The sequence below is a fragment of the Phlebotomus papatasi genome, chromosome 1 (assembly GCF_024763615.1).
Source record: "Phlebotomus papatasi isolate M1 chromosome 1, Ppap_2.1, whole genome shotgun sequence".
NCBI lineage: Eukaryota > Metazoa > Arthropoda > Insecta > Diptera > Psychodidae > Phlebotomus > Phlebotomus papatasi.
The window spans coordinates 54050489-54072283 of NC_077222.1; the positions used below are offsets into that span (position 1 = coordinate 54050489).

The 21795-nt window shown below is 39.7% G+C and overlaps 1 protein-coding gene across 3 annotated transcripts in view; it reads left to right on the forward strand.

Annotated features, from left to right (window-relative positions):
* The window catches only part of LOC129806689 (bifunctional 3'-phosphoadenosine 5'-phosphosulfate synthase), a 52681-nt gene extending 32357 nt beyond the window's left edge, over nucleotides 1–20324 (forward strand). For all 3 annotated transcript variants that reach the window (XM_055855468.1, XM_055855462.1, XM_055855476.1), the window contains exons 3-4: nucleotides 18670–20018; nucleotides 20090–20324. In XM_055855468.1, the coding sequence (XP_055711443.1) occupies nucleotides 18670–20018; nucleotides 20090–20187 (1447 nt within the window). In that variant the 3' untranslated portion in view covers nucleotides 20188–20324. The remainder of the gene's footprint in view (nucleotides 1–18669; nucleotides 20019–20089) is intronic.
* Nucleotides 20325–21795: the final 1471 nt, after the last annotated feature.

Sequence of the window (21795 nt, forward strand, 5' to 3'; positions counted from 1 at the left end):
TACTCTCGAATATAATACCTTGTAGGGTAAATTAAGCTAATTCAAAACCTGCTCCAAATGGAAATTTTTCGCTACTCCAAATGGAAACGTCATTGTTTTCATGATAAATACAGTACTAAATTATATTTTCTAAATATTACCACAGTCTCATTATTTAGTTACTTTTGCTCCAAATAAAGCAAAAATTTATTCATGTTCACAAATTTTAATTTGTTAATTTCTCGGAAAAATCAAAAGTATACCTTTTCACCATCGAATTTTTCATCGGTCAACAAAGTTTTCTTGATTATTCTTTATTCGTTTTTCTTACATTTATGTCTTATTTCTGGCTAATTTTAGTTAAATTAAGTGCTAATCTTTATTCTTAACAGTACGTGAAGTTTTCAAATGAAATAATTATGTATTTCGTGAACAAAAAGTATTTTTCTGAAGTGTCTGTAAATAATTCAATAGGAAACCCCGGAAATATGATTTTTGGAGAGATTTTCTAATTGTTTTAGATGGGAAAGGAGAAAAGACCAGGAATAAGAACAAATCCTGCACTCAGGAGCAACTCAACAAGATTTTGGAAACCTTTCGTCGCGGCTTCACTTACACTGTTTGTCTCCAATTAGGAACTTTCCCTTGTCTCCATTTAGATTAATATGTTTCCAATAGAAGTATTTTAGACTCGCGTATTTTTCTTGTATTTAAGAAGTTTCCAAAATATATCTAAAGAATTTTCACTAAACAGTAACATTCTAGAAGAGTCAAAGAGCAAATTTATGTAATTCTCTTCAGAAAAAATATGAACTTTGTGGGGGCAATGCGGATTAATACTTTATTTAAATGGGGAATGGACCGGCTTGTGAACAATTAACTGGGGTGGGCCCCAGACTGTACGCGAGGAGCTATCCCTAAACACGTCTGCACTGCACGACGGTCCGCCAAGAAGAGAGAGAGTTCTCCCTTTCTCTACTTGCATGCCTATTCGTTACTAATAGTCCTATAAGATACTCGCTTGACAGTCTTCTTCACCACCCTCAGAGGTTCTGGTCCTGGGAAGGAGACTATTGTCTCGAAAAGAGTGGGAATTTTGCCAAAGCAGAGCCTTTGTTGCTTATGGCGGGTTTTATTGCTTCTACATCTCGGCCGTCCTGACCTAACCAATGACCTCATTGGTTCATAAGAATTCCCGAAGTTTTCTGGTTTGGAGGTCATGGTACTTTTGGTCTGGCTGAGTTCCTATCTATCAACTTGGCATGCTTTTCCTATCTATATCTCTAGTAGGGACTTGTAGATTTTGTCAGATCATACTATCCAAAGCAATCTCTGACATTACGAATATTGATCATTTGTGTTGCAACATTTTCCAACCAATCTGGAGTTGGCAAGCTTGTATTTTCTCATGTTGCAACTGACTAATTCTGTCCACTGGCGTCTGCAAATATCCACGCCATTCAACTCAAGGTGCGACCCAGTGGTCGATACAAAAGACGTTTTCAATCATTCGACAATCAAGATCTCAAGTTGCGACCGAGGTGGTCGTTTTAAGACTTCCAAAATTTTCTTGACCAGCCCAATCTCAAGTTGCGACCCAAAGTGGTCGTTCCCAGACTTTCAAAACGATCTCAGTCAGCATGATCTCAAGTTGCGACCAAGGAGGTCGTGGTAAGGTATCAGTCTGTAGATATCCAAAGGCGATTTTTCTCAAAGTGCGACCTGTCGCGTCGGTTACCGTAATCTAGTCAGTAAAATCTCAAGGTGCGACCCAGTGGTCGTTTCAAAAGATGTATAATTTTCTCAAGGTGGCAGTATCCCTTCATCCTCAGATTGCTATAATTTTCCTTCAAAGGTAACCGAAAAGAAATTAATTGATCCTTTCTTATTGAAAATATTCATCTTCCACAAGCAACTGTCCCGGATGCACTCATATCCTGACTTAAGAGACAATATCTTAGAATTCAATGACTTTATTTCTCAAAATACTCCATAAATCTTACTGTTCATTTCATCACATCTTTTCTTCAAGAAAAAAATAACAAGTAGTTCACTATTTGACTTTCTGTTTTCTTCTACATTTAATCGTTTATTTCAAACTCTTCTTCCCATAACCCATTGATTCTTTGCAACTCTTCCTCTGTTACCCATTTCTTCAAACGCTCAGCTGGATATGTTCCAGAGAACCGTTTCTGTGTCACTTGAGTGATTGGTGTGTCGGTGATTATGTATCTGTCTGACCCTAACACTTTGTTGACTACATAAGGTCCTCGATATCGTGCTGTCATCTTCCTGGAACTTCCAAAGGCTGGAATGTTATGCCTCACCAAAACCAAATCACCCTCGTTGTAAATGGTAGGAGCAGTATGATTGGTGTTGTATTTTACAGCTTGGCGTTCTTGTACAGAATTCATCCTTTCATGGGCCTTTTTCCTGATGTCTTGAACTGATGATACCTCCTCATGGTCCACAATTAGAGAATTGTAGAGCTGATCGCCTAAAGTATTTTTAGGAGAAAATCCCAATAGCATCCGTTGAGGTGATTCACCAGTAGTCCTATTTGTCAATGTATTCAACGACCATTGAACTTTATGAAGTCGTTTATCCCAATCTCGTCCTTCATGGTCCTGGGACAGCGTCTTCAGAGAATCTTTTACTCCTCGGAAAATTCTTTCGACGATTCCGTTAGCTCGTGGAGTTGCTACCGAAATCAAAGCATGTTTGATGACGTTGTCCTCGCAATATTTCCGGAACTCCTTGGAGGTGAAGGCTGTACCGTTGTCACTCACCACCACAGATGGCGTGCCAAAATATTGGTTTATCTCTTCTAGCACTTTGATGGCAATTTTAGTTGTTGGAGCAGCTACTGCCCTCAGTGTCACGAATCGTGTGAAAGCATCCACTATTGCAAACACATACTCCTTTCTCCCTCCAGTCCTTGGAAATGGTCCGCAAAAATCCACGTGTACTGTGTAAAATGGCACTGGTGTTTTCTTCATGACGTATATCTGATGGTTATTCTCATCCTTGCCCGATTTGTGGACAGCACATGGAATGCAGAAACTGACGAACTTTTCAACTGCTTCCCTCATCTTTGGGAACCAGTATTCCCTTTGAAGATATTCAAGTGTCCGTTTGGCTCCCGGATGTCCCATTCCGTAATGTCCACTTAACATCACATGGAAACGTACACCTTTTGGCACATAAAAACGAAATCCTTTTGCTGTTTTGGCAAATACTCTCCCGTTAACAAGTTGAAAATTGTTTCTCACATTCTTCTCATCCGCTTCTTCTTTCAAATTTCCGTCGAGAATTTGACGGATTCGCGATATTTCCGGATCTTTCAATTGCAGTGCTACTACCCAGTCTTCCTCCATTTGCACCATCATGATTTCCTGATGTTCTTCCTCTTTCGGTTCCTCGTATGGTGTTCGACTCAGACAATCCACGTGCTTCATTTTGGATTCTCGACGGTGTTCCATTATGAAATCAAATTCCATGATACACAACCACCATCTGGACACCCTGGGTACTAGATGCTGAGTGTCTTTGCTTTGTTGAAGGGCCTTGCAATCCGTCACGATCTTAAAAGTTTTCCCAAGCAAGTAATACCGGAATCGTAAGAGACTTTCTTTCACAGCCAAAGTCTCCCACTCATAACTGTGATACTTCTGTTCCAGCTTTGTAGTTTTCCTACTGAAAAATGAAACGGGTTTCAAATGTCCAGAATCATCTGCTTGTAAGAGAATTCCACCCAAACCGAATTTGGAGGCATCACAATGCAACTCGTGACGTTTCTCGGGGTTGTAAAGTGTTAGAACCGGATGTTCACAAAGTTTTTTCTTTAATGTTTCAAAGGCCTTCAGTTGCTCATCTGTCAAAATTAGTGGCTCCGTTTCCTGACTCTTCAACTGATTTAAGGGAGCTGCGATGTGAGCATAATTGGGTACAAATCTCCGGAAATACCCTGTGAGGCCTAAGAACCTTTTCACTTCCTTGACTGTTGTTGGGCACTGGAATTCCGAAATGGCTCGTGTCTTGAGATTTCCTGGAGATACACCTTCTTCTGTGATTTCGTGTCCAAGATACGAAATACTGGTTTGTAGAAATTGACACTTTGCCAGATTAAGTGTCAGGTGATGTTTCTTCAACTGGGAGAGGAGATCGGCCAAAACCTTGAGATGCGATTCTTCATCCACTGTCGCAATTAAGATGTCGTCCATGAAGCAAGTCACATTCGTCTTGTCCAGTGGCTGGAGTGCTCGAGAGATCACCCTCATGAAAATGGCTGGTGAGTTAGCCAATCCAAAAGGAACACGGCAATATTGATAGAGCCCTTCTGTTGTCACAAACGCAGTGTACTTTCTGGATTCCTCAGCTACTCCAATCTGGTGATATCCCATGTAGAGATCTAAACAGCTGAAGAGCTTCTTTCCGGACAAATCATTCAATTTTTCCTCTATATTTGGCATAGGAAAATACTCCTTCTTCACAATTGAATTTATTCTCCGGTAGTCGACACAGAGTCGGAGATCTCCATTTTTCTTCCTCAGAACTATCATGGGACTCGCATATTCTGATGTTGAAGGTTCAATGATGTGAAAACGAAGTAATTCATCAATCTTGTTTCGCACTTCCTTCCTGAGTGCATAGGGAACCCGATACGGAGCATATTTGATTACTTTATCGGAAGTTGTCTGAATAACCATCTCCTCGATGTCCGTGTGACCCAATTCCGCAGTGTTCAACGAAAAACATGTCCTATTCTCTCTAATAAGTCTCTTGAGTCTCTCTTTCGTGATTTCACTGACACTCACACCCACAGAAATAAGATCGTCCGAAATTTCTTCAAGTGTTTCTTCTTTTTCCCCGGAAAAATCCACTTCCATTACTTCGTTGTCCTGTGACGTGTCCGTGATAATGAGATTATTCCACGTTCTTAGTGACACAACATGAGGATCGTGAAAAAAATCTCTCCCCAATAACATCTCACATTTCTGTAACTGATCTGGAACTACATGCAACAAAATTTCCCTTTCCACTGAATCCAATTTAACTTTAGCTGTCACACTTCCCAAGGTCTTGTGCCTAGCACCCCCGTAACCCATAAGATAGGACCCCCCATTCTTCCACTTCAACCCTAACCTACTGGCTACAGTGTGCTGAATAAGAGTGCAATCACTCCCATAATCGACGAAAGTCTCCACATTTTGCTGCATAATCACTGACTTCTTCATCAACTCCTTTTTATTTGGAAGGGTGGGGAGTTCTACCACCCTTACCCGAAAATCCCCTGGCTTCTTCGGACAGCTGGCAATAAAATGTCCCGGTTCCTTGCAGTAATGGCACGTTTTTTTCTTCTTCCAATCTCCATCGTCAGCTGATTTTTCTCTTTTCCCTGAACTTTCTTTCTTGAATTCACTGTCACGATCTTTGTACCTTTTGTCCTTTCGTTGTGAGCCAGAAGAATAGGGATGGTATCTTCCAGAGTGCCTTGCTGAATGACCTCCTTTTCCTGCCCTGTGGTCTTTGCGTTCCTCCTGACTTTGTTGAGACTCTTCCGTGTTCTGGAGAGCCTTGAGTAGCTCAGACAAAGTAGCATACTTCCGGTTGCGGAGAGTTACCCGACGGCTTTCCGGTGATATGCCCCCGATAATATACTCTTGCATGGATTTGTCATCCAGGTTTATTTTTCTGCCCATGGCCACCATTCGGTGGTAATATGCCATCGTGGTCTCGTGTCTGGAGCGCTGGGCTTTCCGGAGCTTTTCATGAATGGCAGGAATGTCCACCGTGATTGGGAAATTCTCAATAAAATCTTTTTCGAACATCTCCCACGTCAAGAATTGAGATTTGGCGGCATGATACCATAGCAATGCAGTCCCATAGAGCCTCATGGAGCAGTACAAGATGGCCATTCTGTCCCCCCATTCATACATTGACCGAGCTGAATTACAATCCCTGATCCATAATTCGGCGCTTATGCAACACGGGTCGTCTGGGTCAAATCTGGGAATTATCGCCGAAATTTCCCTTGGGCCAACTTTACGAGTGTCATTTTGATTGGTATTCGCACTTGAACAAGAACAGTTATGCACTGGGGTGACCCTGTTGCCCCTTTCACGGCCCATTTTTAGAAAATTGGGGCCAAATCACGATTTTGCAAGATGGCGGCTATGCTTGGCGTCACTATTTTTTCCCAATTTCTCCAAATTTTCACGATTTTTTGTCTACACCAACACTTCTCAGAATGCTTTTTCACCTCTAGAATCTTTGTCAATGCACCTTCATTTATTTTTTCAATTTTCCACCACAGAATCTTCGACAGACACGTCTTGTTCGCACGAGAATCCGGAGCAGAAAAAAAAACAAAGCAATTTCGCAACTTCCCCCACTGCGATTTGTGTTCATGTTTTTTCCAACGCGCGGCGCTGTCTTCGATTTCACCCAAATTTCGCCCGTGTACTAAATGCAAATTTCAAGATGTCGAATATTGGAAAAATCCCCAAAAATTATTGCGTAATAAATAAATGCTATTGGAAAATTGCAATTTTCACGCGATTTTCATCAAATTTCATCATTTCCATCAAATCCCATGTACCCCAGATAATTTTTCTTGCCTTTTATTTCCAATTTATGCATTATTTTTCCCTCTTTAGAGCAAATTAAAATCAATTGAATTTTCTTATGAGAAAATATTCTTCCCAATTTGGGCTACTTAGCTGGATTTCCTTTGGATCTGCTTCAAGATCTTGGCACTTTTCCAGGTTCCTCTGGTGCTCTGCCCCTCTAAACCTAAACGTTTAAAAGACGTTCGCCGGTTCACCCGCATTTCCCACAAAGACCGCGAAAGAACTCTTAAATTAAACGTGGAAAATCATCCCACTTCTGAAAGAATATGTGGGGGCAATGCGGATTAATACTTTATTTAAATGGGGAATGGACCGGCTTGTGAACAATTAACTGGGGTGGGCCCCAGACTGTACGCGAGGAGCTATCCCTAAACACGTCTGCACTGCACGACGGTCCGCCAAGAAGAGAGAGAGTTCTCCCTTTCTCTACTTGCATGCCTATTCGTTACTAATAGTCCTATAAGATACTCGCTTGACAGTCTTCTTCACCACCCTCAGAGGTTCTGGTCCTGGGAAGGAGACTATTGTCTCGAAAAGAGTGGGAATTTTGCCAAAGCAGAGCCTTTGTTGCTTATGGCGGGTTTTATTGCTTCTACAACTTAATGTGTTGAATCTTCTGTCAAAGTTAAAGCGTCTGGAAATGGTTTTGAATTAGGACATTTACCCTACTTCTTCGTGTTTTTCTTTTTCTCTCTGTCCATATGAAAATCTCAAAATTCCAAAATACACATGATTCCAAATTACCCCATCTTACCCTACTATAAAATTTTTTTACATTAAGAAAATCTTGAAAACATCACTTAACAAACAAGAGTTTGGGAAATCTGAAATTACGGAAAAATTAAATACAAAGTTTTTGAGATGAAATCGAATTCTAACACTGCAAAAGAGGGCTTTATTATATAATATTATGCAATAATAAAAAATCAAAAACCCTGCAAAATGCCATTAAAATCGCGGAAATGCGATATATCAAAAAATGTTCATATTTTCAATATTATTGAAGTAATAATTGTTATAATTGGAAATCATTATAATGACCCAGGATCAATAGCTGCCATCTCACTTCGACTCCAAGTTATTTAACCATTTGTTTTTAGATCTAGGACAGACAAAAAAGGGGACACCAAGCCTAAATGGAAATATTTTCTGAGAAAACTATATTATATTGCAGATTTATTAGTTGCAAAAAAATATCGTAAATCTACAATCTCTTTTGACTTATTGTCGTCATTAAAATTAATGCTGTCTCTTTGGATTCGTAAAAAATAGACAGTGTTTATTATACTTTATTATACTAACTTAATATTTTCTTAAAGGCTGAATTCAGTTTTAGAAAAATTAGTGAAAAAATCATAAAGTAAAAAAGTTTATGAGAAATTAGACTAAAGGTTCAGTCCATGTGAAAAAAAATGCTTAGATTAGACTTTCGTTTTTGTAATTAGTACTTTAAAATGTCCTACATTTTCTCGAGAATCATCTTTTGAAGTTCAGGTGTACTTAGTCCACTGACATCTAATGATCTCATCATATCGCCCCAGCGTTACACATTCGAAAAGATAAGCTGGTTCTTAAATACTTGTTCCCATTATTAAACATTATTGAGAGATTCGTGTTATCTTTTTTTTATTGATCATAGTCCTTGAATCTCTATAATTTCACTATCATCATAGATTCAACAGCTTCTGAGACAGATATTTCAAATGAAATAGTATTTTTTTAATAATTCTATTACCCATAATGCAAAAGATAAACTCAATATTAAGTTTATGATCATTGACCAGCTTTTTATTGTATTATAATTTATATATGAATGAAGCAATGAAAATGGTATATCTACGAATTTTTATTCTTTAATAGGACAATTTTCCCATTTATTTTCTCTTATCACTTAGTAAGCTCTATAAAAGCTTTGAGCTTAATCGTAAAACATTTGCCTTGAAAAATATAGCAAAGCAAAAGTTAGTTTTTTTGACATGCATAGGGGAATGTAGGCATGCCCTGTACAGAATGTTCCTACGAGCTCTTTGCAAAGAAAATGCGCATCATTTGAAGATTCTTTGGCAATTTACATCGTAGCATTGGATTGAGATGGAATTGTTCTAAAATCAGTTCGGTTCTTCAAAATGAAAATGCAGTAAAAACATTTTTATTTTCAGGAGACGAGTTGTAATTGTCCAAATTCGATGTAAATGGCCTCAATAAAGCGATTTACATCGAAGATTGAGATTAAATTGTTTCAAAATCCGATGGTCTCATTGTGCACGAATTATGTCTACATTTCCCTATATATACATGAAAATGAAGTACAATCAAATGTCACAAATAATGGGGAAACAGGAAGTGCTACAGAGTCGTAAATATTTAATTTTAATTAAAGAATTGATATGCAGAAGAGAATTTTAGCTGCTAAATAAAAGTTCATTTTTTTTTTTTATTTGTGGATTTGTCGAAAAAACCTGTTTTGGGAGTTGTTCAAGTGAGACGTGAAAATGTGCTCTCTGTGAAAATTTGTGAATTGTCGCGGGTTTTTCGCAAGCTTCAGGTGAGAGCTGTGTGTGAGTGCACTTGCACTATCGCGGCGCACCTTTGGTGAGCGATTGCTTGCCCTCGCGAATGTTTCATGTGCGTAAAATCGTGAAATTCCTCTTTCGCCAAACCAGAGTGAAGAGTGAAAAATGTGTGGTGGAATGAATTGTGCCGTTGGTTTGAGAGTGTGTTGGCTGATACTCTACCTCTGGTAGAGACTTCGGCCCGCACCCAATTGCATACCTCTCGGTGTTTTTCTTCCCACCACCCAAGACACCCGTGAAACATTGATGGTGCATGAAACACGTTTGAAACATGAGGCATCTCAGGGGGCGGCAAACTAGCGACAATGAAATTCGCAGTGAGTATACCAAACAGGAATTTTTGGGCTTTATGGCCAATTTAAATAATAATAGCTCCCAGAACTCAGCGCCGCAAGGCAGGGGCTTAAATAATTCTGAGGAACCCACCGTCGGGATAAATGGGGAATATCCCAGCGGTGGTCAAATTAATTCCCCATCTACACCTACTGTGAATGGTGCAGCTGTCACAGTTAGGAATAAAATAAGCTGCATTCAAGCTAATTTGCACCACTGCCGCGCAGCCATGTCATGCATGGATGAGAAGCTGGCGGTGGTGCAAGCTTGTATCGGACTGTTCCAAGAACCCTGGACGGTTCGTAATAAGGTTAAAGGGGTTGATAACAGACGCGGAAATCTATACTTTAGTAACCGTGGAAATAACAAGGTCAGGGCATGCGTTTATGTCTCTAAAGACATCAATGCTATGTTCCTTTCTCAATTCTCCACTGGAGACTTAGTGGCAGTGAAGGTAGAGGTAGAGACTGCTCTTGGAAGACGGGAGCTGGTCTTAGCCTCGGCTTATTTGCCATACGACGCAACTGACCCGCCTCCGTCTCGGGAGTTTGCGGATCTGGTTGCGGCGTGTGAGAGGAACTCATGGGAGCTTCTCGTGGGGGCTGATGCTAATGCTCATCACATAGCATGGGGTAGCACTGGCGTCAATGCACGTGGGGAGTCTCTCCTGGGATTTATCTGCACGAATCAACTCGAAATTATAAATGTTGGTGACAATCCCACTTATGTCGACAGACGTAGGAAAGAGGTCATTGACATTACACTCGGTACGAGACTCGCGGCTGAGCTAACTACTGGTTGGCACGTGTCGGATTGTCTGACTATGTCTGATCATAGGAGGATTTATTTCGACATTTCGGCCCCGACCAACAGTCCGAAATCATTCCGCAATCCTCGGAAAACGAACTGGTTAGTATTTAATCAATCCCTTTCTGAGGACTGGCGAGGAGATGGACAATTGCCTAGGGACGCTGTAAGCATTGAAGACTCGGTTGAAAAACTGAATTCGGCTTTGCTCTCGGCGTACGAAAAGGCCTGTCCACTCTCAACAAATTTAAATAACAATAAAGGCAAACCTTTGCCTAGGGAACTCTGCCTATTAAAACAGAGAACAAGAAAATGTGTTAATAGAGCCCAAAATACGATGCTGGATCGCGACTGGGAAGAAGCGGCCGCTCGTAAAAGGGAATACAAAAAAGCATTGAGAAAATGGAAAAGGGAAAATTGGAGAGAATTTTGTGGACAAATCATGGCTGTGAAAGAAGCGGCCAGGATTAAGAAGCTTCTATCCAAGGATCCCTCAGAACGGCTAGGCGTGTTGAGAGCACCCAGCGGAGTCCATACAGATTCTGCGGATCAAGTCACGCGTCTGTTGCTTGAAACACACTTTCCGAACTGTCAGATTGACAGTACGGAAAGTGCACCTATACGACCGGAGCTATATTCGGAGAACCAACGTGATTGGGGAAAGGCTTCTGAGATTGTCACATCTGAAAGTGTCACATGGGCAATCAGCAGCTTTTCACCATACAAGACAGCAGGTACGGATGGCATTTTTCCGGCTTTGCTCCAACAGGCTGCAGAGACCATTACCGTGCCGCTTGTGAACCTTTTTAGGGCGTGTCTTGCCATCGGGTATGTACCGCATACTTGGAGGCGAGCGCGAGTAGTATTTATTCCAAAACCAGGTAAAAGCAATTACGAGGACCCCAAGTCCTTCAGACCTATTAGTCTGACATCGTTCTTGCTAAAAACCCTGGAGAAACTCTGTGATAGGTATATTAGGAGTCGGATTCTTGTGAAGAATCCGTTAAGTCCTATGCAACATGCCTATCAAAGAGGAAAGTCAACAGAATCGGCTCTCCATCAATTGGTAAGCCGTATCGAGAAATCGCTTAGCGACAAAGAAATTGCTCTCGTTGCTTTCCTGGACATTGAGGGAGCCTTCGATAAGGTCAACTCTACGGTTCTGGCTCGAGCGATGAGAGAGTTTAAACTAGGTCAAACCCTAGAAAGATTTACCACTAGTCTAGTTGGAAACCGCATTGTGGAAGCGGAGGTACACGGCGCACAACTGTCGGCAGCTGTGAGCAGCGGCTGCCCTCAGGGAGGTGTACTGTCTCCCCTTCTATGGTCCATGGTGGTTGATAGCTTGCTAGTGCAACTTAACTCAGCGAACTTTTATACACAAGGTTACGCTGATGATGTCTGCATTGTCATACGGGGGAAATTTCTATCTACACTGTGTGATCTTATGCAGAGGGCATTAAGCATCGTTGAAGGCTGGTGTTGTTCCCGCGGTCTTAAGGTTAATCCCGAAAAGACTGCTCTCATCGCCTTCACGAAGAAGTACAAGCTGGAGGGGTATAGGGCACCCAAATTCTTTGGGAAAGAACTTACTCTCCAGAAAGAAGTAAAATACCTTGGTGTTCTACTTGACCAAAGACTCACATGGAAGAAACATCTGGAAGACCGTATCACATCGGCCACTAGATCGTTCTTCTCATGTCGACGTTTACTCGGCAGATCTTGGGGTCTGTCGCCGAAAATTACACTATGGATGTATCAAGCCATAGTTAGACCGCTGATCTCGTATGGAGCTGTAGTATGGTGGCCAAGAGTTGAATACAAAAATTCAGCTCTAGCGCTACAGCGGCTTCAGAGATTAGCCTGTATTGCAACCACAGGATCCATACGAACAGCACCTACCGCTGCGTTGGAGGTCTTGTTAAGCTTGCCTTCGCTTCCGCTTTATATAAAGGCTGAGGCGGGTAAGGCAGCACTAAGACTGCGTTCAGCAGGAACGTGGAAGGTTGGATGCCACCCAGTGGGACATGTTAGAATCATGGATTCATTGGCAAGAAGGCACCCTGACCTTCTAATGAGGGATGATTTCCACCTTGAGGAAAGACTGCCTCAAAAGAATGTAAAAGCTATACTACACACGAGAGCTGAGTGGAGAGACCGGGAAGGGGTCATCAATGAACCCGGTGCGGTTGCCCTCTTCACAGACGGCTCGCGGGTGGACGGCTCCTCTGGAGCCGGGTACCACTGTCCAGAACTCGGACTTGGCGGGTCTGTGCCACTCGGCCGGTATACTACTGTATTCCAGGCTGAGGTTACAGCAATCCTAATTGGGATTCGAAGCCTGACTGAGTCTGATGTCTCTGACAGGAAAATAAACATATTCTCTGACAGCAGAGCTGCTTTACTTTCCATATCAGGAAACAACTCCCGCTCTTCGCTAGTGCTCGAGTGCCGGAAAATGTTAGAAGCGGTCTCACTTACCCGTGAGATCTGTCTACATTGGGTACCTGGGCACTGTGGTATTGCGGGTAACGAAGAGGCTGACCGCCTCGCAGTGGCAGGAGCGAAGACCGAATTCATCGGACCCGAGCCTGCCGTGGGAGTGTCGCCCCAAATGAAGAAAACCATCATTGGGGAGGATTTACTCGCACAACATCAAGCGGTCTGGGCGGCTACAGGCAACTGTCGCGTGTCCAGACTGTTCATGCCACTTGTGGACAGGAAAAGGACGGAGTACCTGGTGAGCAGTAACCGCTGCAAAGCGCGGCGATTTGCTGATCTTCTCACTGGACACTGTCTAAACAAACACCTCAACAGATTGGGTGTTGAGTGTAATCCAATCTGTAGAGGTTGTAACAACGCTGAGGAAACGGTCCTACATTACATATGTGACTGTCCCAGCCTTTACAACACCAGACGAGCGCTACTTGGAAAAGTGGTGCTCGACTGGAATGATCTACCAAAATTGAAGCCGGCTTGTCTAATGGAATTTATCCGAAGGACTGGCTGGCTCAATACACAAAACCCGTAAGGGATAACCTTAAAAGGGGATGCATAAGGGGCCCAAATGGAGGCCTGGATGCAGCGGGCGAGTCGGCGAGGACATCGTGCACAAGGAGGATGGAGCGGCTGAAGCTGAGGCTGGAGCTGAAGGTGTATGGATGGACGCCGCTTGCTGCCCCCAGAATGAATCTATCTATCTATTGTGGATTTGTCGTCGGAACAGCTCATTATAAATAAAAAAGGCTATATATTATTGATAAAAACAATACAAAAAAAGAAAAAATGAAGCATAAGGTTAAAGCTAAAGTTCTAATTTGAAGCGCAATTTATATATTACAAGAAATCTGCAAATTTTACTTTTATAGTCTTCAAATTTTAAGTCTATAAATACAGTATGATTCCGATATAATCAGGCCCTAAAAATTTAAGCACCTTGAAAAAATATATAAAATTCCAGGTTTAATGTCAAACTTGTGAAGTACTTTTATTAAGTAAGAATCTGAGAAGTTTTTTAATGAGTGAAAAAGTAACTATAACAATTAATAAACTTAGAATATTGCAGATATATAAGAATCAAATGCATTGACTTTATTGGAGTCGTACTGTATATATATTTCCCTATTCTCTAATGACGTTTCTATCTAGATTAAATATGTAGATTAAATAAAAAATGATACATTTTGTGTCAATGCAATAATATTGATAATTGGTATAATAATGACTTAGCTTTTATTTACTAGCGTTACAAGCATATTCCAGTTATAATCTTTTGTTAATTCCTCACCTCATAGCCTTATCGTAATCATCTTCTGTACTCTTTAATTCTGCTGCGATGGTGGATTTCGTAAAAAGCTTATTAGCTATACAGATATCAAACTCAGATTCTAATTAGACATTTTTACCCTAATTGGTTTAAGCTACGATCAATTACAATTTGAATATTTTAATATTCAGTGTTTAATTAGAGAGTGTTACAACATTGTCCAAATAAACCTTCACCACTACCATAATTTTCTTTGAATTACGAAGAGCCTTCTGCGGTCATCAGTCCTGTGATTTATCCTGTGTGATCCCTAAATTTTAAGTCTCCCATAACTATAAATAATTTATATAGAGAAGGTATACCTCTGTCTATGGGTGCAATCAAATCTCGTGTACGAGATTTTGATAGACGTAAACTACTGGGGGTGCTATGCTCAAGATTCGATGGCCATGTATACACTTGTTGAGGCGATGTTTCTTGTTCTTCTTTATGTCTATTCTCTGTACCATTTGAGTGTCTAAGAGGTTCACTTTTCCAAATAACCTTTTTCTATTTTTTTCTTTTCTTTTGTAATGTTTAGATTATTATTATTATTGCTATTTTTTATTAATCTATTTGTTTCTTTTTTTTTACTAATGGAGTGTTTCCTTCTTTTTTTTTGACATATCAGAAGCTTAATGAGGCTTGTTTGGCTGATTTCTTTTTCCGAATGGTCTCCCGTTTATACGGACCGCTCCCGTCGGCGGTTTGGGGGCTTTGACTTGGTATGGCTCGGCGTCGCCCGTGTGTCTTTCCGCCTTTTATCCTTGCGGGGCCGCCTGAAGGGTTGAGCGGTGCCGGGCGCCCCAGGAGTCTGACCGTTCTCCCTGGGTTTGCGCGGTTCTGTTTTTTGAGGTTTCTTTTTTCCAGCTTAACTGGTTTTTCTCTTTTTCCTCCTAATGTGATGAGCGGACCCGCGACTCTCTGGGGGAGGGACGCTCGGGTGCCGGGGCGTGGTCTGTGAGGGTGGGGGGATGTCCGGGGGGCGTCGTTCTTTGTCTGGTTTGAAGTCGCCTGCCGTTACTTGTTTGGGGCTCCGTCTGGCGGGGGTCCGTTCGGATTTCAATTTCAATGACGCCAATTAATAATAAAAGAGATATGGTTTAGCCTTGCATTTTTTTTAAATTTTTCTTTGCATTTTATTTTATCTAATTATCTATCTCTAAACCTTTTTTTTTTAACTTCTCGGAGATCACATCTCCATTTAGAGAGCGCGAACAGCTTTTGGCTATGCGCTAACTCTACAAAAAAAAAACGCACTCTACATCCTTGTGCCTTTGCGCTAGGTTTCTGCCATTGTAATATTTAAAATGAATTTTGTAACATCAAATATTTGAAAGATTACACAGCCAATGAAGAAGCATTTCTGCCGTTTGGCTTCGGAGGCTGGTCATCAACGCTAAGACGGCGGCAGACGCATGGGAGGGTGGGATATGTAGAGTTTGAATAAATTATTATTATTATATTATTATTATTATTTAGGTACATTACTTAAGGGGTACAAACACTTAATCACGATAAATAATCCGTAGCCCTACTCTGGGAAAAATAGGCATTTGCCTAATTAAAGTAGAAGATGAAGAAGAAGACTTAAGGGGTTATATGGGTCACGCAGACTAAAAAATAGCACATATTCTTGACATCCCTTTCAACATAATAAAATAAATATTAAATTCGAGTTCTTAGAATATATTATATAAAGGTACAATATAATAACCAGGGGGTGACATTAGCTCTGAAAAATGCGACCGGTTTTAGTGTAATTTTTTCCCTGTTTTCGTACACATTTCACGAGATATCTCCAAAACTACGTAGGTTGCCAATTTAGGGTTTTCGGTTGCCTCTTCATACAGCTAATACTCAAAAGTTTTTTCGGCTCGATAGAGACATATTGGAAACATAGGAAATGTCATGCCCCTGATAATAACTATGTTTTTTTGAAATTTTCATTTTAAATTTTTAAAAATTCAGCCGCTGGGGCCTAGTTTTTGGAGATAGTTTTTGAAAAAAAAAACATACTTTTCTGTGGACAAGATTTCTCCAAGTATATTCATCTGACATAACAAAAAAACTAAATATTTTCCGTTAGCTGATGAGTTAAACTCGTACTTGAACGGTAGAATTTTTTTACCTTAATTACAACTTAATATACAAGCCAAAAGGTGGTGTAACATACGCCGAAATTTGTATTTTTTTTTTGTATAAAATAATTCCAAAAATCGAAACTTCATTTAAAAAACCAATTCTAACGTTCAAGTACGGATTTAACTCATCAGCTAACAGGAAATATATAGCTTTTGACATTAGATGAATATACACTGAGAAATATTGTCTACCAAAAATTATGTTTTCTTTTTCTTTTTAGATTTTCTTTAGACGGCCGAATTTTTTAGATTCCTTAATGAAATTTTTAGAAAATAGTTTTAATGTTGTACTTTTCTAGGCTTAAGAACTTCAAATAAAATTTTTTTTTATTATTTTTTTTATTATTATTATTTTTTTATTTTAATTATTTTATTATTATTTTATTATTATGTTGAAAAAAATATAGAGAAAATATGGTATTTTTCACGCTTTTTGACCCACGTAACCCCTTAACTTCTTTCAAAATAGCCGACATTTTTGGAGAAATTTGGATTTATGATGTTAAAATAAAAGCAATTAGAGGGAAATAGAGCAGCCTTGAATTGGGACTGCTTTATATATGGGATTTTTTCTCTTATTTTTAAATGGAATTGGGCTTTATTATGATGTAATTTAGCTTGACAATTAGTTTGTCAAGCTAAATTATTTCATAATAATGCCCAGTTTCTTTAAAAAATAGGAAAAAAATTCCAATTTCAAAACTGCACCAATTCAAAGGTGCCCCACTTGCTTAGATTCTTAACTCTTTCGTTCCTTTCCGGATTCTGGGTACCTATGAAGAAAATATTTTTTACCTATTTATAATTTTAAAAAAAAATGGTTCTTGTGAATTATAATAAGAATTATAGGACATCCAAATCTAGGATTTTTTTTGCGAGTATTTAGCAAAACCTATAGCAATACTTTTTAAATAACGTTTCTTACGGAGAAGCAGATTTTTTCAATCTTAATTCTTCAAAAACCTCCAAGTGTTTTTCATCAGATCTTTGAAATGATGTTATTATTTATCTATTTTCATTCTATAACTCTTTTGTAAAAGAATTGTGCATATCGACGGCTCCATTCCATACTATGCTAAGTCGACTTAGCCTTATATTACCCCGAGAGATATGTTGTTCCTGAGACCGAGATCTACAACTGGTGAAAAATTTGGTGGTCATTCGACATTCGGGTAACGAGATATTTGATACTTTTTTTTTTATTTTATTTAGGGGTCCATCTGGAAGATGATTGCCCCGATTTGATACTTTTGAATAAAAATTTACACGGGCAGCATAGGAAATCGCCAACTTCAAATGGCTCTCCTAAAAAATTGTCATTCTGAGATAGCATAGTATGGAATGGAACCGTCGATATGAAACCTTTGGAAACTATACTTTAAGATAATTTTATTGTGATTCACCCGGAACTTTGAAACTCTTTGAAAATAATGTTGATTGAAATGTATATTTTGGTGACTGAAAAGAGTTAAGATCGTTAAGTTTCAGTGATCCGGTTTGTTAAATATCATTAAATTTCTTTAAAGAAAATCCTACTACTTTAGAAAGGATTTTCATTAATATTGAACAAAAATAACATGAGGAATCTTGAAAGTCACAATTATAATTATTGCAGATTAATCTTTTTATCATTATTGTCCAATTTTAACTGCTCGAACTCCAAGAGAGAGCAGTTTTAACAATCGTGTTTTTTTTTCAATTTCTCTCCATCCTGGCTGCCAAACGGTAAGAGATATTGACTTTCGGTCTTCGATGACCCCCCACGAGTCAACATTCTCTAACTAACTAACTTACCCAAATTACCCCCCACTCCTCCTATCCCCTCGAAAAACATGTTTTTTTTTGACTGCAAAAAATTGGCCCTGGCGATTTCGTTCGTTTTTGGATATATTTTGGAGGTAGTCTAGCTAAACATTTCGTTCATAGACACCTATCACCGGAAAATTCGCCATATTGAATTATTCAAGGTCAAAGGTCAACCACCCTGGCGGGCCTAATATATAACGGATTTGGACAAATTTGAATTTTTTTGAAAGATCTTTTAATTCTGAACCCGACTGCATCGGTCATAATCGGTGATAGATCGGAAAAGTAACGGTAATAGCTCTATTTTAAAAATACTGTTTTTCGCGCTTTTTCAGTCTTTTGACCCATATAAAATTCAAACGGTAAGAGATATCAACTTCCGGTCTTCGATGACCCCTCCTCAAATGACATTATCTCGAACCCAACCTCTTTATTTTTCCCCTCTCTCCTTTCATGCCTTTCCTATCCTCCAAAAATAGGCAAAAAAATAGATTTTTCTAATTTTTTTTTTTGTGAAAGAATATGAAAATAATTGTTGTAAGGATTGTAAGCTTTCCTAGTATGACCAAATAAATCTGTTTGATTTGCAGATTCTTCGAAGTGTTCATCGACACTCCACTGGCTGTTTGCGAATCACGAGACGTCAAGGGGTTGTACAAGAAGGCCAGAGAAGGTGCAATTCAGGGGTTCACAGGAGTGACACAGGCCTATGAACCACCAGAGACACCAGACCTCGTGGTGAAGACTGAAGGTCTCAGTATTAGGCAGTCTACGCAAAGGGTGATTGAGTTGTTGGAGCGCGAGCAGATAATTCCGCGAACACTGCGAGAAACTGATCGTATTCCGGAATTATTTGTCTTGGGGACCAAGAAAGCAGCATCACGGGCTGAGGCAAATAATTTGCCAGCTCTAGCCATTACCACGGTAGAGTTACAGTGGTTGCAAGTTCTATCAGAGGGTTGGGCTAATCCTCTGAGAGGATTTATGCGTGAGAAGGAGTACCTGCAAACGCTACATTTCAATTGTGTCCTCAATGCCGAGGAGACAGGAAGGGACAATCAATCTGTGCCGATTGTACTGTCGGTGAATGAGCTGGATAGGGAGCGTTTGGACTCGGTGAGTGCCATAACGTTGTGCTATGACAGCAAACCTGTGGCCATACTGCGTCGTCCGGAGTTCTACTACCAAAGAAAGGAGGAACGGTGTAGCCGGCAATTTGGCACACATAACCTCAATCATCCATACGTGAGGATAATCAAGGAGTCTGGACCTTATTTGGTGGGTGGAGAAGTGGAGGTATTGGAGAGAATTCGCTGGAATGATGGATTGGACCAATATCGATTGACACCCAATGAACTGAGACAGAAGTTCCAGGAGATGAAGGCCGATGCAGTATTTGCCTTTCAACTACGTAATCCCATTCACAATGGGCATGCCCTGCTGATGCAGGACTGTCGACGTCAATTGCTGGAGCGTGGCTTCAAGAATCCCGTCTTGCTGCTGCATCCGTTGGGCGGTTGGACGAAGGATGATGATGTTCCTTTGCCTGTGCGAATGGCACAGCATCAGGCTGTACTGGATGCTGGAGTACTCGATCGGGATCATACTGTCCTGGCCATTTTCCCATCGCCCATGATGTATGCAGGGCCCACTGAAGTGCAATGGCATGCAAAGGCCCGAATGAATGCCGGAGCTAATTTCTACATTGTTGGACGAGATCCAGCTGGAATGCCACATCCGGATGTCAATATGTATCCAGATAAAAATCTCTATGATGCCACTCATGGGGCACGGGTACTGAAAATGGCTCCGGGATTGGATCAAATTGAAATTTTGCCTTTCAAAGTGGCTGCATATGACAAAGTGGTGCAGAAGATGGCTTTCTTTGAGCCTTCGCGCAAGAATGATTTTCTCTTTATATCTGGCACAATGATGAGAGGTAAGTTTGATTATTTTTTTGCCCTTTAAAAGTGTAACTCTAAAAGGTTTCCGTTGCTTATTGTATGGTAGGATTTGCGAGAAACAACGAATTACCACCAACTGGTTTCATGGAGCCAAAAGCATGGGGAATCCTAGCTCAATACTACCAATCACTCCAGAAGAAATGAACATAAACATTCTTGTAGGGTGATAGAGTTCTAAGTTTTATTTTATTTTATTCATTTTTTTTTTGTCATTCTATTATACATAAATGTATATTTTTATTATTTTATGACCGCTAAATACATTGTTTTTCAATGGGGAATGGGAAGGTTTTTCATTGTTGGAAGAAGTGATTTTCAAGAGCCCCAATCATCGATTTTAGTTTGAAAATATACGAATATTGTGAAGGTAAATCTGGTGAATTCTGATTAAAAAATGAAATTTATGCCTTTCGCAGCAACTTTAACCCTTTAAGGACGATTGCAACACCGGTGTCCCATAAAGAAAATTATTTTTCCCGACAACCTAAAGTTATTTTTTCATTATGTTTGTACGTAATTGCAAAGTAGAAGGTTGAAGGAATCTAGGATATTTTTTGCAAGTCTCTAGCTATTTGCTATTATAGTAAATTTTTAAGCTCAAAAATGACGAATTTTTATATTCTCATAATGATATAATTATCCAAATTTTAATTATTTTTTATACTTCCAATTTTTTTTAAGCAAAAGCCTTTTGGCAATAAAAACTACAATACTCAAACATAATATTTTTCATTAGAGTGAAAATTATCATTCATTCGTATTGTCAGAAAAATTACTTAAATTTTTAGGCTATTTTTGTTCCTATCGCTCATGGATGTAAAAAATACACCGAATCAGACTCTGTTGGATTTTCTAAGGCTAGATGTAAGACTTTTTACTGATTTTGTCTATCGGTTTCATTTTTATTGCGTATTTTCGATCCGCAAAAACTGTCTCGTCGTTAAAGGGTTAAGGGGGCTACCCCGGTTACCCCAACGAAAATGTATCAAAATCAAATACTACAGAAATATTTAGTGTAATTAGGTGAACCTTTTTAACTGGGTTCTCTGAAGTAGGGATGTGTCTTATTAGTAGTTTAAGTTTAAGTGTTTCATGTAAGCTTCAGAACGAAAGTTTAAGGTTAGAGTTTAGTTAGATGATTATTTCCCTTCTCTAACTTCTTTTGTACAAAATCTTTGGAGAAATGTTAGAAAGTATATCAAAATGTGTCAGGGCTCATAAGTGGAGTGTGGTCTGGATTACCGCACAGTTGCATAGGGCGTCACATTCGGAGAATACCTGTTTGTATTTTGAATACGCTACGCTGTTTCGCCAATGATTTAGAGACTTCCGCGTCATCCAGTTTTGGTCATCATCCAGAAGAAAGCTTTCCCTTACTTCGACAGAATTCGGTGGAGGGACTTTCTTCCACAAATTGAGTCTGGCCTCCTTCTGAGATTTGCCAAGTGATTTGACAGAGTTGTTTAATTTGGGATGATCCTTCAAAATAATGTCCTAGACACACTTACGATTTAAACCGTTAGACGGTTTAACACAGTCAAAATAATGATCGATAACATTTCCATCGGTTTCTGACTACTCCGTGTTTCAGCTTAAGCCGAGAAACGACTTAGTTAATGGGAAACTGATGGTAATTTAGTCAAAGCATTACTTTGATTATAATTACATTAAGTCTTCTCTCGGCTTAACCCTCTAAGGACCTTGACAGACATGAGGATTAGTCGAGAGACGGCTTAGTGCAATTATATTCGA